This window comes from Danio rerio, chromosome 5 (assembly GCF_052040795.2).
Source record: "Danio rerio strain M-AB ecotype USA chromosome 5, GRCz13ab, whole genome shotgun sequence".
Lineage (NCBI taxonomy): Eukaryota > Metazoa > Chordata > Actinopteri > Cypriniformes > Danionidae > Danio > Danio rerio.
In genome coordinates, this window is record NC_141025.1 from 31,211,018 (window position 1) to 31,230,057 (window position 19,040).

General features: G+C 37.1%; 2 protein-coding genes across 3 annotated transcripts in view; one reads left to right on the forward strand and one right to left on the reverse strand.

Moving 5' to 3' along the window:
- adamts8a (ADAM metallopeptidase with thrombospondin type 1 motif, 8a) overlaps window positions 1-19,040 on the reverse strand; it is a 202,840-nt gene that overhangs the window by 34,499 nt on the left and 149,301 nt on the right. The gene's annotated exons all lie outside the window — the stretch shown is intronic.
- The window catches only part of adamts15a (ADAM metallopeptidase with thrombospondin type 1 motif, 15a), a 30,103-nt gene that overhangs the window by 9,053 nt on the left and 2,010 nt on the right, over window positions 1-19,040 (forward strand). The window contains exons 2-7 of the mRNA NM_001126429.1: window positions 8,772-8,904; window positions 10,219-10,386; window positions 12,280-12,566; window positions 15,224-15,401; window positions 15,531-15,706; window positions 17,916-18,091. Of these exons, the coding sequence (NP_001119901.1) occupies window positions 8,772-8,904; window positions 10,219-10,386; window positions 12,280-12,566; window positions 15,224-15,401; window positions 15,531-15,706; window positions 17,916-18,091 (1,118 nt within the window). The remainder of the gene's footprint in view (window positions 1-8,771; window positions 8,905-10,218; window positions 10,387-12,279; window positions 12,567-15,223; window positions 15,402-15,530; window positions 15,707-17,915; window positions 18,092-19,040) is intronic.

Consider the following 19,040-nt stretch of genomic DNA (forward strand, 5'->3'; position numbering starts at 1 on the left):
GTCAGCTGGAACCAGTCTGGTCATTTTACCCTGGCCTCTGCCATCAACAAGGCATTTGTGCCCACAGAACTGCCACTCACTGGATATTTTCTCTTTTTTCGGACCATTCTCTGTAAACCATAGAGATGGTTGTGCGTGAAAATCCCAGTAGAACAGCAGTTTCTGAAATACTCAGACCAGCCCGTCTGGCACCAACAACCATGTCATGTTTAAAGTGCCTTAAATCACCTTTCTTCCCCATTCTAATGCTCGCTTTGAACTGCAGCAGATCGTCTAGACCATGTCTACATGGCTAAATGAATTGAGTTGCTATTTTAACAATTTTAAAGATAAAAAAAGCACACAAAAATGAAGAATGCAAACTAGGTGGATTTCCATTAAGTTGTTAGAGGGGCTGACTATAGTATTGGTAACCTAGCAACGAAACAATAAACAAAGCAAGCATGATGGAGACAGCTGATTAGTCATGTGGGTGTAAATTTTGAATTTCCATCACTCGCTTCTCATGTGATATTTCCAAATGCACATTAACACAGAGTGATGGAAACTCAGCTGACATCCATTGTAATGTTTTCATACTACGGATGTCAGTGGCTAAAAGATTCCAACATTTCCAACATCTTCTTTTGGGTTCACCAGAAACAAACTCATTAAAATTTGCAATCACTTGAGGGTGAGTAAATGTTAAGTAAATTTTCATTTTGGGGTGTACTATCCCTTTAAAAGTCCAAATTTGAGCCATCACAATCTTTTATCTTTTGCATGATTTTCCGTACTGAAACCCATTACTCACACGGATAGCACCAGCAACCACAGCCATCTATCTTAGACACACAACAAGTCTTTAAACAGTTATTTGTGAAATACATCACTGCTAGATCTGTTGCAAAAGCTGCCAGCATCAAACGCTAGCTGGCAAACTAAACGTAACCAACAGCTTTGGGCTACATAGGCACATCTCCTATTTTTATATAACGCATATTTGGTTTGAAAATGATCACTAGCTTGGAGCTTGTTGACTGCCATGTGAGCTTGTTTTTGCAGTTCATGTGGTTCTCAAGTTCATCACATGGCACAATCCAAGAGACACTTTTCATTGCTTTTTGGGCAATGGTGGAACGGAAAAAAGATTGGAAAAAAAGATTAGCAAAACTAAAGACATCAAATAATAATTGACTAATACACTAGTGCACTCGTTTCAAGAAACATCTTGTTTTTCTAATGTTTCAGTACTACAACTTCTGCAGTTTAAATCACCATGTGGCCTTTATTTAATTATGTGCTTGTTTGCACAGACACTCTGCTGGAAGTGAACATCTACCCGGGTGGCTAACTGTATAACCACTACCGCCCCGCAGGGCTAGTCTTAGATAGTTTATCAGAGAAAGTACAACAATGATATAGATAGAAAGTGTGAAGGAAGGCAAAAGTTAGTGTGAGAGAGAGAGAGAGAGAGAGAGAGAGAGAGAGAGAGAGAGAGAGAGAGAGAGAGAGAGAGAGAGAGAGAGAGAGAGAGAGAGAGAGAGAGAGAGAGAGAGAGAGAGAGAGAGAGAAATGCACATATGGAACAGTTTGGATTTTATAAAGGCATAATGAAAGTCGTATGTTTGCGATGTTGGATGCCAATTGGGTCAGCGCTGCTTGTGGAGAATATGGGCAAGTTTCTCCCCCTGTTTTAGGATAAAGAGATTTCTGGCCAAACATAGAGAATGGATCACTAACAATGGACAGAAAAGTTACCTGAAATGACTTGAAAGTCTCTACTCTTATTCCTTATCTACTGTTGTGGGTGCACAAGTCTATTAACTAAAACAGAACCTGAAACAAGTCTCTTCACTTTCCTCCACCTGGAACAAACAGATGGCTCAAATCTATTAAAAGGAACCATAGCTTATTTTATTACCAAATCATGACAAGAGGCACAGAGAAAACCTGCAAATTATTGCAAATGAACAAACACAAACAGTCAGAGATGAACTGCCGGTGGTATGTGAATAAGAAACACCAACACAATCTCACGGCAATTCGTATTTTTTTTATTTAGTGGCTAATTCGTATGAATTTGCTCATCACCCAATGAAGGTTGGGGTTAGGGGTGGGGTTGGGTGCCACGCCTCCTTTTTAAAATCGTACATTTTCGTAGGACTGAACTAGTACGAATTTGTACGAATTAGCCACTAAACTGACAAAACGTAAAATACTCACAGGCTGGAAACACGGTGCTTCAAAATTGGATTATATATATATATATATATATATATATATATATATATATATATATATATATATATATATATATATATATATATATATTCATTCTTTCATTTTGCTTTATCTTTGCCCTTTATTTATCAGGATTTCAACAGTGGAATGAACCACCAACTATTCTGGCATGTGTTTTACGCAGCTGATGCCCTTCCAGCCACCACCCAGTACTGGAAAACACACATTCACTCTCATTCACATCAGCACTCATACACTAAAGCCAATTTAGTTTATTCAATTATACCACATGTCTTTGGACTATGAGGGAAAGATGAGCACATGAAAGAAACCCACACAAATATGGAGAGAACATGCAAACTCCATACAGAAATTCCAACTGGCCCAGCCGAGGCTTAAACAAGTGACCTTCTTGCTGTCAGGTGACAATGCTAACCACCGTGCTGCCCGAATTATATATTATTTGAATTTAAAAGTTGAGTTTCTTTCATTGTTGAACACAAAAGATAATATAATGAAGCTTTCTGGGAAAAAATGCAGTATTTATGTTCCTATTATGGATGTCAATGTCTGCTTTTTTCTAACATTTTTTCAAACAGTATAAATAATATAAAGTATGATTTAATGAGAAATTAATTTTAAACTGCCCCTTCAAATATTTTTGCCAACTTTTCTTATAAACTCTCAGTCAAAAAAAAAAAAAAAAAAAAAAACAGCACGTATAAACAATCCATTTAAAATAAACATATAAATCAAACATCCCTTTTAAAAATATTTATATACATGCAATGTGCTTGCATTCACTTATTCCACATTGGCCAATCATATAAGCCAACAAATCAGTAGCAATGCTGGACCCCTCAAACTCAAAATGACTGAGAAAAATGTCATTTAGATGTAGAGGTCTGCGTGGGACTGCTTTAATAGTCCCGCTCCCGCCAGATTTTATTCCGCACCCTACAGCTCCCGGTGTATATTCAGTCTTTGTTCACCCACTTCCCTCATAGAATAATTTAGTACCCAACCGTACCCGCTAAATTTTGAGCTGGATTTCAAAATCTTGTGTTTAATTGGGTACAACAAAAAAAGAGAGATAAAACAGAGAAAACTGTATGTTGTGCAAGGATTGTAGGCAGTTTGTCAGTTTTGTTAGCCTCTCTGTGATGAGACATGAGCGCCGCCTTAAACCTGAGGTTCCAGTCTTGTCACTACTAAAGAGTAAAACTTTGAGGCTTTATTACATCTCGCAAAGGGTAATGTTTTTCCATTTGCATCTATAAAAAGACTCTAATACATCAGACTTGCCTGATGTGGGTTTCCTAACAGTAAACTAACTGTTTTTTAATGCAAGCTGAAGGACAGCACATTTTACTTTGCTCTCCCATGTTGGTAAAGCCTGCTCTGAGGACCATTATGCAGATGATGCACACACAGACTGTGTGAAAAATAGCATGTGCAGAAAGCACTGGTCTGCTGTTCATCTGTACCAGTGCTCAACTAGAATAAGGAAATCACAGATATGCTGTTTCGAAATTGCGTCAGGACTCTGGAACGCTATATTGTTAGACCGCCTGCTCGCATTGAAATTACACCAGAGTTACCGCATTTTCTTTAAAAATTTAATTCTGCTCCACAAGAAATCTGATCAGATGCTGTGGCTGTCAATGCAGACCTCTATTTAGATAGACAGCATCTTCCATTTTGTCAGTTGCATACCTTCACTCACAGTGGCCTCTTTGACGTCAAAGCAACATCAAAAACTCATTAAAAATGAAAATCGATTTGATGTCACCTGACTTCTTTGATGTCAAAATATAAGAAGAAATTAATATATATTCAGACAAGTGGAGTAATTGTGTGTAATTCAGATTTTTATCTATAGAAGGTTACATTTGTCTGACAATAGTCCAAGTCACTTTCATTCTGCAGTCCTTTTTGAAACATCTCTCAGGCAGTCCTGTACGCTCAGGCATTCTGTTTAAATGGAGAAACATGAAATTCTGAAAAAAATTGCTTGCCAAGCTTATTATTACATTTCCTATTAGGATTCACCAATTAGTGAACTTTATTTATAAACTAATTTCGAGAGGTGCACGTGATTATGATTGATCATGGCTGGTCCTGCATTAACTAATGTATGATTTACCAATCAGATGATTCCTAATTAACTATAAATTACAAGAGTTCTTACTACAGTTATCTTCGCCTTGAACAATCGCTCTTTCCACCCCTACTCCTCCACTTTTCCCTCTATAGGGCGGCACGGTGGCCCAGTGGTTAGCACTGTTCTCACAGCAAGAACGTCACAGGTCCAAATCCTTAACAGGTCAGTTGTCGTTTCTGTGCAGAGTTGACATGTTCTTCCCGTGCCTGCATGGGTTTCCACCGGGTTCTCCGGTTTCCTCCCAAAGTCCAAAAAACATGTCATAAGTGAATTGATCAATTCAAACTAACACTATAGTCGAACTCTTAACTAGCAGTATATCTCTACATACCTGAACTCAAACTCCCCTCTCGCCCTGCAACTGGGAGGAAACCTCGGGCTCAAGGATCTTATGAGCTCAGGGCTTTCTCTCGGGACAGCATGCCAAACTCACTTTATAATCAATCATTAGCAAGTGTGAACTCTTGAAAATTAAACAACTGTAGTTTTATTTCGAAACGTTCAACTCACACAAAATCTTCAGAAACTCATGTCTGGTCCAAGCCTCTCACCCAGAGAACTGTTAGTCTATATCGATTGCTGATTGGCTCCTTTACTAGTGGGCGGGGCTTAATTCACCATATGACCGTTACGGTTTTCCCTATTCAAAACTTTACAAGTGACATGTCTTGTGTATTCTTTGTAGTGTAGTCTTTGATATAGCACAATGAAAATATGGTGTGTATTAAATATGGTGTGATTTCTTTCAATTGTTTTATGTTTTGATACAGATGAGGTTTAATTTTTCTTGAGTACTGTTTTTTTTTAAAGTTAAAAAGGGTAAAGTGCAGATAGGATACAGCTGCGGATACGCACATCAATATAGCATCATTTTTGTAACACTGTATAACAATCATTTTTATTGTTACAGTGCTGTAATGGTTGGGTTAAGGGTTAGGGTGGGCGTAGGCGTAGGCGTTAATAAAATACAATTTATCGGGTAATTTAATAAAAACATTAATAATACTCGGTACAACTACTGTTTTTACATTACTGTGATGGTTGGTTTTTGGGTTAGGGTAGGGGTAGCAATAATAAAACATAATTAATAGGAAATTTACTGAATAATATAAATAATTCTCATTAACTTCCGTCCGCAACCATATCTGATGTAGCAACAACCGCTAAAAGGCCCTGCTTGACTGTAAAATGCAAAGATTTAAAAGAGTTCAATTTCTATCGTCTATGCTTTAAGATTTATAGGAATTTTAAATATAGCTGGGTCAAGTAATTAAATTACCCTAATGAGTAATTAAAATATTTTTAAGACATAGTAATTAGAAAATTATTTTAAAGACATTTTAATAATGTAATTATCAATTTAGAATTAATAGACATTTTAAGTTATTCACATAACGCTGGTTATGTATGATCAAAGTAATAACCTAACTACCAAAACTGCACAACAAAACTGTTCAAGATCTTTATTAATCCAATCAGCACACTGCCTGCTTTCAGATGGTTTGTGTATGTTTGTAACTAGAGCAGAGTGGCTAGTTAAGTGCTAATGTGAAGTTAAAAACCCTTGTGCATAATGCAGCCGGTGTTGAGGCAGTGGTGGCTGGCGAAATTTAGAAAAAGAGGTCACACCTTTCCTGTTACATGCATTCGTGGGATGAAGCCATGTTGCCTTCATTTAATAATAGGTTATAACAGGCAACATTGCTGTGTTTTTATCCTTGGAGTGTAGTCAGGTCTCAGAGTGAGTCATTTCACTCAACTGCTTTTTCTGCTGGATGCCATTTTTGCACACTGGTGTTTGTTTCACACATCATTGAAGGTTAAGTTTTAAACTTGTTATCTGTCTTTCTGATGATTTGTTATGCTGCATTGTGACTGAAGAGAATACACTCCCAAATTTGTGGCAGATGCCTTAGTGTACAAGGAAGGCATTTAGACCTGATTTTCATGTTTGACCGAGGAAGGAATTGTCAAAAAAAAAAAAAAATTCAGCTCAACTTTGTTTATGATTAGCCCCATGATGATTCTTGGGAGTTAACAGCTGGATTCTCACACATTAAAAATGCAGAGGGGATATGAGAACTAGGTCAAGCAAACCAAAAAGAAAAAAAAATGTGAGGGAGATTGTAAAAGATGTTAATAGAAGAAAAGAAACAATCCTTTCTTGCACGCCTCGGACCAACTTTTCATCATTATTAAATTTACAGTGTATATAAGATGTATAATAGTGTATGTCAAACAGACTTAAGACTTCATCTTAGACAAATCAAATGTAAAAATTGGTCAAAGCTGTCAGATCTTTGGGGTTTCTGAAATGTTTTTGAGCATTAAATGAGTTGTTCGTGGTCTCTCTCGATTGTGGTGAAGCTACTGTTCCTTTTAAGTGTTTTGTGGCCAGACAGAAACTCTGCTTTTAATGTTAAGGTTATAACCGCAGTCAGTGCTAGTCTTTTTTTGGGGCTTGGGATAGGGTGTTGCACCGTGGGATAAGGTTGACCAAGAAACCTGCTATTATGATGTTGAATCAGTCGGGCTCAACAGATATTTTGAGCAAATCCACTTTAAACTGTGGTAAGACAATATAGGTCAGTCGGAAATTCTTCTGGATGGCGATACTGCACTTTACACCAACACAAATTAGAGATATTTTGGGCATCTGAAATATTTCCATGTCAGTCAAAAGCACATTCTTCTAGCCTTTTCCAATTTTTTGCTTCTTCCTTTTTGCTCGTTATGCTAGCTATGCTATGATTTTTTTAAGTTGCATTTATATGTACTTTGAATGATTTTAAACTTTTAACTCACCTGAACTTTTAATAGAACTTTAATAATTAAATGTAGGCTAAATGTTTAAAAAAAGTTTTTATAAAAATAACACCAACATTTACTTAAATATGTGATTCATATTGAGAATTATGCCAAAAACTTTCCATTGTTTGTTTTGTTTTGATGGAACAGTATTTAACACAATACAACTTCTTGGAAATCTGAAAGTGTAAAAAAAAAAAAAACTAAACTAAATATTAAGATAACCGCCTTTAAAGTCGTCCAAAATAACTTCTTAGCAATCCATATTGCTAATCAAAAAATTATATTTTAAAACTAGTAATGGGAAGTTTGAATTATTTTACTGACTCAGACCTTTGAGTCCCGTTTATCGAGATAAACAATTTTTTTTTTCAAGTCATTTCATTCAGTTTGCCAAAATATTATTCAAATGTTACGAGTTGCCACCAAACACATCTACAAAGATTGATCACACTACACAAAAGTCAGAACTAGAATAAGAAAAAGAAAAGAATCATTTGTCTATGGTAGTATTTTTTCTCAGTATGTTTGGTAGTATTTTTGTCACAGTCAGAGCCAGAAGGATGCTTAATTAATTTACCTTTTGAGTCTTTAGGTTTTTGAGTCGTTTGTTCATCACATGACAGCATGTAAAGATATGACTCAAACCCGAGGACTCAAGAGATGAACAGAAAATCTTTTCCCAGCTCTGAATGCATATGATTGGCTTTTGCCTTTCACATAATGAAAAAACAACTCAAACCGAGGACTCGAGAGATGAACTTGATCAAATCCTTTTCAAATGCATGTGATTGGCTTCTGTCTCCAAACCTGATGGAGTCTTCATGACTTAAACTCGATAAAAGACTAATTCATTCATCATTTTTTTATGTTTTGGGTTAGTCCTTTCCCCAATCCAGGGTCGCCATGAACCGCCAACTCATCCAGCATGTTTTTACGCAGCGAATGCCCTTCCAGCCGCAACCTATCTCTGGGAAACATCCACACACACTCATTCACACTTATACACTATGGACAATTTAGCCAACCCAATTTACCTGTACCACATCTCTTTGGACTGTGGGGGAAACTGGAGCACCCGGAGGAAACCATGCGAACGCAGGGAGAACATGCAAACTCCACACAGAAACGGCAACTGATCCAGCTGATGCTCAAACCAGCAACCTTCTTGCTGTGAGGCGACAGCACTACCTACTGCGCCCCTGCGTCGCCCATAGAAGACTCAAATGAACGAAACCACCTGCACAAATGTGCGCATGGGCGGATGAACAAATCACTCAATGAGAGGGCTCCTCGTTCCCGAGTCACACTGAAGATTTGTTCAAAATGAACGAGTCGTTCAACAGTGAACCATCCCTATCTGATATATTTATAAAAGGAAATGTCCAAAAAGTGTTCATGAAACATGATCATTACTTAACATTCTAATAATTTTAGGTGTACATTGTTTTGTTAGCTTTTCCAACAAATATGCGTGCAACATAAGACTGATTTAGTGGACCAGAGTCACATATGGGAATGCGTGCCATGTACTGCCAACAATGATGACAACTATTTGTTTGTTTTACTGATCTAGGACCTGTGCGGATCCTCGACGTGTGACACACTGGGTATGGCAGATGTTGGCACCATGTGTGATCCCAAGAGAAGCTGTTCTGTGATTGAGGATGATGGCTTGCCATCTGCCTTCACTACTGCCCATGAGCTTGGTAAGTGTAAACAGATGTACGAAGCACAACAGTTGCGTTCTGGCAGTTAAAATCCCATTCATTTTCTCCATTGAGAAATTGATTTTTAACGACAACATATAAACCTTTCAAGAAAAACCTACAGTTTCAGGATTGCTAAACAGTGATGTATGCTTCTGTAGAAGCTGTCAGCGAGCTTGCATTAAAAGACGAAGAAAAAAAAAATCAGTGGCAAACATCAACCATTGCTCTTCTCAGAGGGATCAATATTTAGTCTTAGCCTCAGATGAAAAATATAAATGGAAAACACATCAAACTTGCCACCCAATTGGTAAAATTCTACCAAATGCTTGTTAGAAGTGTGTGTTACATGCTTTAATGTTCCAACTGTATCATTACCCATTCCAGACTTTTTTGCAAAAGCAATAAACCTGTTTTAAAGAGCGATCACTTTGTTAATCGAGCATACTATGTTCTGACTCGACTTCTGAGTGTCTGTTACTTATTCCCATGCCGTTGAATATAAGTGGCTTTGCTGCCAAGCTAATTATTATTGCTAACAAAAACATAACTTTCCCATAGTAAAACAACATGTTTTCAAAACAACTTATTCATAAGCCGAATTAACAAAAAGATCCTCTTTTTAGGCTAATGACTTCAGGGAATATAATATAATATCTCAATAAAAGTTTTCAATGTAAACACAGTATGACGTGACAATATGACGACTTGGTCAGAATAACTGCTATGGTTTTAGAAGTTATATAATTCTGAAAGTGCCAGTGTACAACCCCATTCAGATTATCTCTCCCAACACAGACATGATTCTCCAGTAGCAAACCTATTGAATTGTCATTTATTAGATATGTAGGTACTAAAGTCTCATAACTGAACACTTGCCAACCAGACTAAATATGTGGGGATAAAACCGGTCATGTCAGCATCCAAAATCATTTGGAGAGTCTCCACAACAATGTTCCTGAGGTGATGTTCACTCTGTTCAGATCAGCCCGGTGGAGCAGCTGAGGAAAGATAAGCTCTATCGAAGTGGTTTGTTTCCCCGTAGGAAGCCTCATAGGCGGTTTTGCAAACGTTTCCTCCAAGGGCAGGGAGGAAATGTGGGGAGTTGTTGGAGGTATTGTAAAAGTGACTAAGCATAGCTGTGGTGCATTTGCTGACAGGAAAATTGCATTGGAATAATTCTAAAGTAAAAATCTAAACCTACATTTGAATAATTCCAAGAGATCGTGCCTTCACATCAGCATGGAGTGCTGACATATTTTGTTTGTCTCTTGTCATTTCTGACTTCTTTTCTGTCGTTTCTCTCTGCTACAGGACATGTCTTCAATATGCCGCATGATAATGTTAAGGCATGTGAGGAGGTTTTTGGAAAGCTGCAGGACAATCACATGATGTCCCCTACTCTAATCCGAATCAATCGCACCAGTCCATGGTCCCCATGCAGTGCTGCCATTATCACAGACTACCTGGACAGTGGACATGGTAAGTCAAAGAAAGCCATACAGTAGAGATGTGAACCTACACTGGTCTCACGGTTCAGTTCGGTTACAATCATCATGCCATCGATTTGGTTCAATTTGATATCTCGGTGCATCATGGTGCATTTGAAGATGCTTTCTATACACAATTTTATATTTTACACAGCACAAGAATTCTTGTATTAAAACATATCATTTTAAAATACATTTTATATGTATTTGTAATACAATCCTGTTCTTACTTACAAGCAACCATATATATGAACTGTACCTTAAATTTTACCAGCTCAAAGAAAACACTCTGCATCAAACAAAACTCAGGCACAGAACAACATGAGCATTTATAGCAAAGAAACAAATGTAAATATTATTCTGCTTTCTTCTTAAGCAAGTTGTTAAATGCCTATGATTGGTCAACAAAACAGATTGCTTAACAGAAAGGGCTGCGATTGGCTCTAACGTGCTGGCAGTTGTTCAAAGATAAGTGACACTGACAAACGGACGAGGCGGTTACAGCTGATCCACATTAAACTTGGTGGAGAAAACTCGCTCTGCAGACAAACTCGTGTCTGAATCCACAGAAATCGCCATATCAGCCAAGAGAAGAGGAAACGCCATGCCAGCAGGTCAAACGGTCCACAGTGAGAGAGAGAGAGAGAAAGAAATGGAGTTTACTTAAATTTTCTCCATAGCAGTGAAATAGGGGCTTCTGCTGTAACTTCTGTGTCAGTGTATCTCCAGCAAACAGACTCAGTGACTTGTGCAGAGTTTCTGCATTTTAATTACTCGCCTTCCTTGTCATAGTATTGTACTGTGACATAATACGTATGAGATAATTGAGATCAGCACATAATAACCAGTTAAGTTCTATTACTGATCTGATACCGAATTGTCCAGGTCTGCATTGTCGTACACCGAAGAAACAATTAATTTTGACACTCCACCATACTGTGCATTTCTTGTATACCTAAACTTTGGCCGTTACATTTCAGAGATCTGAGAATGGATTGATATTTTTACAGTAGGTCAAAAGGCCCATTGAACTTGAATTAGATCCATCTAAATGCAATTCTATTTTAATTGTTTCATTATTATAAAATATGTTTTGTAATTCCACGTGAAAGAGAAGAAAATGTGAATTTTCTCACATGATTAATCTATCACAATGAAATTCATTGCACTTCAGAAACCAAATCATATATAATAGAATACAGATGTGTATATATAAATATATACTACATTAAAGTAAAATAAATGCTGTTCTTTTAATCATTCTAGCCATGAAATAATTATGACAAAAATTATAACATTACAGTTTTTTACTGTATTTATTATCAAATAAATGCAGCCTTGGTAGGCATAAAAAACATTTTCTAAATTCTTTCAAACGTTTTTTTTTCGAGAGCAGTGTGCTTAGGGATATACAGAGTGATGGATGAGTGTTGTTGCTTTCTGAAAAGCAGCTTTCAAAGAAATAGACATCTCAAGGTCAGCTCACATTGCAGCTTCCAACAATTCTGTGATCTGAATTTATGTTAAAACAGCGTGGCAGCTGACGTAACTGTTTGACTGGAGTGTTTCTGTGAAGGTTAACAGTGGGGTCACTGGGGGATTCAGAACTCCTCTCAGGACTGGTATTTGCCCTCTGTAGACTAAGACATATGTATATATACAATCTTACATTTCTGATAAACAAAAATCTAAAGCAAATATACCATGCCCACATTCCAGTCATCTTGTCAAACTTTAGTTTCTTGCAGCAAGAAACCATACTTACTGTATATTTGAATAAAACAGTTATGGGAACAGGTTATATGGGTACCAAAAAGTCTTAAAATTGCTGTGAAAACAGCGGTATAAGAGTAACTTTTTGTTTATAACTTTTTCATTTTCACAGGTGATTGTCTGCTGGATCAACCAGAGAAACCACTGGCTCTTCCAGACGTGCTTCCTGGTGCATCGTATGGTTTAGAGCGGCAATGTGAACTTGCCTTCGGTGCTGGATCAAAGCCATGCCCATTCATGCAGGCACCATGTCAGCGCTTATGGTGTACAGGGAAAACCCGCGGACAACTAGTGTGCCAGACTCGACACTTTCCATGGGCAGATGGAACCAGCTGTGGGGACGGACAGCTCTGTATGCGTGGAACATGCATAGACAAACAGGAGCTCCTCAAAACTAAGGTAACTTCACATGTCTCTGATCCTCTGATTATGTGGGTATGCATAGTACATGTATTTGTATATAAAATGTTTGGTATAGGTCTTTCGGTTCAGTGCTTGTGTACTGAACAAATATAGTGTTGTTTTAACCTTGGAATGTGGAGAATTTCTCTGTTTAAGGTTTTAAACATGAGACATGCATTATGTTATGCGCTTTAAACTAAATCATAACCATACTCAGCTTTCTGTTCTGTCAGACGCATGTTGTTTAATGTGTTTGAGGCATGTTTTTCTTAGCCCACAACTTAAATTGCCCCATTAAGCTTTCTCAAATATCATCTTTCATGCAGTATGTAATGTATATGTTTGTAAAGGTGAAAGGTCAGCACAATTTTAAAGATCAAAGTGCATAATAAAGTTATTATCTCTTTAAAAATTTTTAGAAATATTGACATGAGTTCCATTTTTCCACAACCAATCAACAGATTTGCACATTAACAGCCTTTCCTCTTGATTGGCTGTCTGTGAACACTCTCTACTTTTACCCAACCTCAAATTCGTCGTTGTAAGCATGACGTCAAGAAAAAGCCTTTATTGTAGAGACCAAAAATGTATTCTAGCATGGATTGACACTTTCTAAAAGCAAGTAATCACGCAGTCATCACTGAAGCTGCTAAATGAACTTCTTCCTTGTCTGATACCTTCTGACCAATCATAGCAGAGTTGACACTCACGCAAGGAGAGGTTTAGTTTGAATGAATCTTCAAATTGAATCACGTTCATTTATTTGATCTGCTCCCTCTGTACCTGAGCTCAGATTCTCTAGTTGCACTTTAGCGCTGAACACCGAATATTATGAAATACATATTTTTAGCCTCTCAGACAAACAGACAAAGAATGTTTTTTAATCAAAGATATTTATGAATTAGTCCATTTTGTTGGTAAGCTGTTTCAAAAAGAAGAGTCACAGTGGCACAGTGGGTAACACGTTCGCCTTAGAGCAAGAAGGTCGCTGGTTCGAGCCCCAGCTGGGTTAGCTGGCATTTCTGTGTGGAGTTTGCAGGTTCTCCCCGTGTTTCAGTGAGTTTCCTCCGGATGCTCTGGTTTCCCCCATAGTGCAAGGACATATGGTACAGGTGAATTGGATAAGCCAAATTGTTCGTAAAACCCAGTGATAAGTTGCAGCTGGAAGGGCATCCGCTACGTAAAACATATGCTGGATAAGTTGGTGGTTCATTCCGCGGTGGTGACCCCAGATTAATAAAAAGAATAAGCCAAAAAGAAAATGAATGAATGAATAAAAGAGTCAGTATTTTTGATTTGCATTGGTTTATATTGTGCTCTCTAGAGCGTTTATGCAATACACCAGAATGCAACTCGCCATGATGTAGATTCCCATTCTTTATATACTGTAGGGCTGTTGTGGTCATCTCACTCCCAGAGTTTCAGATTTACAATTTCTTACTATTTTTATTGAATGAAGTGTTTTAATTATTATGGTTTTTAATAAATAATATAAACATTTTTATATCTATTATATTTTATTATATATTATATTATATAATATTTTACATTATACAATTATTATTTTAAATAAATTATAGAAATGAACCCTAAATGTAACTAACATAACTAACTGTAACTTTAAAGACACAACTGGAGTGATATGCTAAGATCATTTAAAGATCTTGAATATTAATTTCATTAGAATAAAATTGTATAGAATACAAAAATATATAAAAATAAGGATTCATTGTTTAATGTTAATTTAATTGCTGACATGAACTAATAATCAACAATACTTATGCATAATTTATGAATCATAGTTCAACAAATACTAATGAATTAATAAAATCCAAATCGTGCTTGTTAACCTTTAAGTTAATGCACCATAAGCTAATTTGAACTTAACTTAATTTGTATTAACTAAGGTTTACTAACATGAACAAATACTGAAATATTTTTGTTTATTGTTTGTTTATGTTAATGCATAAACAAACAGTAAATGCATTACCTAACATTAACTAAAACAACCTTATTGTAAAGTGTTCCCGAATTATCTGTTGTCTTAGACTTGACACATGGCAGAGAATTAGGTTTATTAAGTCTTACCTCCATGACTCATTGAGTAAGATCATCATCATATTATATAAACTTTAGTTTTGTCGACTTGCAAAACTCACTGGTTTCACAATTCATAAGGCAGTTTTGGCGCACATTCACAACCGGGACACATGGTTTTCTGCGTGCCTACGTCAGTTTGCTTTTTGATTAAAATACATTGCTTTCATCAGTGTTGGCTCGGTTGCACATAGAGAATATTGTCTTTCTTCAGGGATTACCACACTTAATAAATACACTTGCATATAAAGTAAATCGTATCTCAAAGCATTATTCAAAGCACGTGCCCCAGTAAATGGGGTCTAATGACAACCCTGCTGACATCACTGACTTGTCATATCACTGTCAGCCTGTTAAATGTATTCCGCTTGACCTGTAACTTGGTTTATTTGGCCTGTTGCTTTTAGATCTTTTCTGTGACCTGTGAATGTGTGGGTGCTGCTGTTATCTCAGTCTTTTGGGCTTCAGAGTTAAATAGGGTCTTCTGTCAAGGGATGCTCTCTGTTCAAAGGTTAAGTGAATTGTGACAACCCTTCCTTCCTGTTCATGTCCCATAGGTGGATGGCAAATGGGGTAAATGGGGGCCATTTGGTAGCTGCTCCAGAACTTGTGGAGGAGGAGTTCAGCTGTCGAAGAGAGAGTGTGACAATCCTGTGCCAGTCAATGGAGGGAAATACTGCCAGGGAGTGAGGGTCAAATACCGCTCTTGCAACCTTTCACCATGCCCTGACACAGGTTTACAATCTTTCTAAAAATAGATACTTGTATTATTTCAAGATTGCATATTAAATTGAAATAAATGCATACTGATAAAAAAAAGATTTGAAGAATGTGCTTACTTACATTTGGCCTATTTTTTTTTAGGCAAGAGCTATCGTGAGGAGCAGTGTGAGGCTTACAATGGGTTCAGTCTGAACACTAACCGGCTTACCTCTTCTGTGGTGTGGGTGCCCAAATATTCTGGTGTTTCGGCCAAAGATATGTGCAAGTTGATCTGCAGGGCAAACGGAACGGGCTATTTCTACGTTCTTGCACCCAAGGTAAGCAATAAAATATGTATTTTTTAAAATAAATTAAACATAGAGCTGCTTGATTACAGGACAAATCATAATCATATTTGGTCAAAATTGTAATCATGATTATTCAAAACGATTTACAGTTGAAGTCAAAACTTTTAGCCCTCCTGTGAATTTTTTTTTATTATAAATATTTCACAAATGATGTTTAACAGATCAAGGAATTTTTCACAGTATTTCCTCTAATATTTTTTTCTTCTGGAGAAAGTCTTATTTGTTTTATTTTGGCTAGAATAAAAGCAGATTTAAATATTTTTAAAACAATTTTAAGATCAATATTATTAGCCCCCTTAAGCATTATATTTTTGATTGTTTGCAGAAGAAACTATATGTTTAGAAATAGGTTGAAAAAAAATCTTCTTTCCGTTTAGCAGTAATTGGGGGAAAAATATAAAGGGCTGCTAATAATTCAGGAGGGCTAATAATTCTGACTTCAACTGTATATATTTATAGTTATTTTCCTCCCTGTAAATAAGGAAAGGAAAAAGAATACAATAGACTAAAAATATGAAACAAACTGTGCTTTAAGCATCTTCACTGTAAGAAAAACACTTTAATTATAGCAACAAAAGTCCTTCAGTCAAGAGCAGTGAGTGACTTTCTCCTTTTGTAGTTTGATTAATGATAAAAACAGTCGGCAGCAGGAATATTGCACGCCGTCACTTTAAGAGCAGTACGGTTCTGATTTATGGTTTCAACTCGTATGTTTCTTACACAAATTAGGGTTATTATGACTAATCGCTAAACGCCGCATTTTGACCTAAATTTGCATGTATTTGACCATTAAAGCACGATTACATTAAGATGACTTTAGATGTGTGTGCTCTGCTCGTCTCTGAGGCTCAGCGCATACGCACACAACAGCAAGCAATGGTGCACATCCCGTGCTGCAAACATTACAGTGCAGTACATCCTTATCGGAATTTTCACGTACAACTAAGCTTTGCAAAGCAACAAATGTGTACTACTGGAAAGGGGCGGTATATGATGCAATAATCTTTTATCTCGATTAAAGTTTTTTCATAATCGTTAGAAGCCAAAATCGAAATCGAAACAGAATTTTGATTAATTGCACAGCCCTAAATAAACAGTTATATTGTAAAATATATTGTTAAAAAAAACTACAACTGTATGTAAAAGAGCAATTTTTTGACTCATAAATAAGAGATTCTCTCACTGAAGAGTATATTTGAGTGCATTATGGGGGATGCTAAAACATTTAATGGGTTATATAGCATGTAACTATGGGCTATATAACATGTCAGTGGGTTTGTGAGATTATGATACAAGCTGAACCTAAGACACTATAAATAAAGCTCATTCGCAATCCTGTGGTGCATGAAAGCATATGCGTCCAATATCAGAACAGTTTGGAGTTATTAGATATTCATCGAAGAATTTATTGAAAGCGAAAAAGAGTCATTAAATTAAAACCATATATTACCATAGCCATGTAAGAGAAGACGTATGTGGTTAGTATACCTGCTGTTTCATGGCTGCTTTACACTTACGTCAGACATCACTGCAGACTCAGTCGAGTGTTCAGGGAGAACTGATGAAAGCGAGAGGAAAGATAAGGAAGGTGAAAGGGCCTATCTTTATGAGATACCGTTGTGTGGAGTGAAACTGTGCAGACGCAACAGTTACGTCATAGCTGGTGCATGGCTAGAGGTGTGTTTGTAAGACTGACACGCTGTTGTAACCTGCATTTGACATTGAAGAAACTATTCAGAACTTGAACTCTAAAAGACAGCTCTAAAAGTTCTAAGAAACAGCTTTAATTGTTTCAAAACAAGCATTGCTTCACTGAAGGCACAAGACTAGACTCTACATTGATTCAGTATGCCCCATTGCCAATTTGAAAATGTAACTAATCCAAAACAAACTGTCAACAGAGTAGAGACAGAAACGACTTTGACTCATTTCTTCCAATTCACAACTAGGTCCCACACATATTGCAGCAATTAAAATCAGCCAGTGTTGCAAAATTGTAAACGTATATTTATTCTCGATATAGTCTACAATTTCAGTTGATTGTGTAATTGAAGTCATCAGTGAATGTCTCATTGTTTTGAAAAAAGAAATAGACTGGAAAAAAAAATGAAATACAGTTTCAATTATGCAGATCCACATGAATGTTTGGATTTTAATAGTTTTTCTCTGCTTTTGATAGGTTGTTGACGGTACACCTTGTTCTCCTGACTCCTCATCAGTCTGCGTCCAAGGTAAATGCATCAAGGCAGGCTGTGATGGAAAACTGGGATCCAACAAAAAGTCTGACAAGTGCGGTGTCTGTGGAGGAGATAACAAGAACTGCAAGAAGGTTTCAGGCCTTTTCACCAAGCCTATGTGAGTGAAGCTAAGTCATGCAAACATTTTTTAAGTCAGCAGGATAGGTCTGGAGAGGAGTCATAATTTACAAGAGATGGCAAATGTACCGTAAATTTTAAACATATCGGAACTGGGGCTGGTTGCACCAGAAGTGCGTAACTTAAAATGTAGCCTAGCAATGAAGTAAAAGTACACTAAGTTTCAACTTACACCCTACAAAATTTTTTTGTTGCACCACTGAACTTAGTTTCTAGAGTTCACACTTAGCTGATGATTGGTTATATAGTGTGTTTGACATGCTGTCCCGGGAGAGAGCCCTGACCTCATAAGATCATTGAGCCTGGGGATCCCTCTCGTTTGAAGGGTGAGAGGGAAGTTTGAGATCAGGAAGATCTCGAGAGCTCCCCTGCTGTTTGTAGCTAATGATCAATTAGGGATTGCTATGGGTTTGTTTTTTATTTTGCTGGTGCTAGGATGTCCACTAGATGGCGCTATTGTCTTGAGGTCATCTGTTCCCTTATGTGCGCAGGTTGGAGTGCGTTACAGGTGTCCTGCGTTGACGGTGATGAGTGCATGATTTAAGGATTCCTCATTAGTTCCCTCGGGAAAAGCTTGCGTTGTTGGCTTGAATTGGGCTGCCTGATCGGTCTCCTCCAGCACCAGATTTTTTGTTTGTTTACATTATTTATTTTGCATTTGTGGTTTGTTTAAATTACTTTTATAAATCTTTTCCTTTTTTTCAATTGTTCGATTGGTGGCATGATTATGTTGCAGACTGTCTAGAGCCAGACAGTTTGTAACAAGTGATAACTACTTACTAGGAGCACGATTTGGATTAGTCAATTAACTTGGAACTTGGGAGGAAACTGGGGAATTCTGGGGAAACCCAAGCGAGCAAAGGGAAAACATGTAAACTCTGCACAGAAATGTCGGCTGGCCTGGCAGGGACTAGAAAAAGTGATGTTCT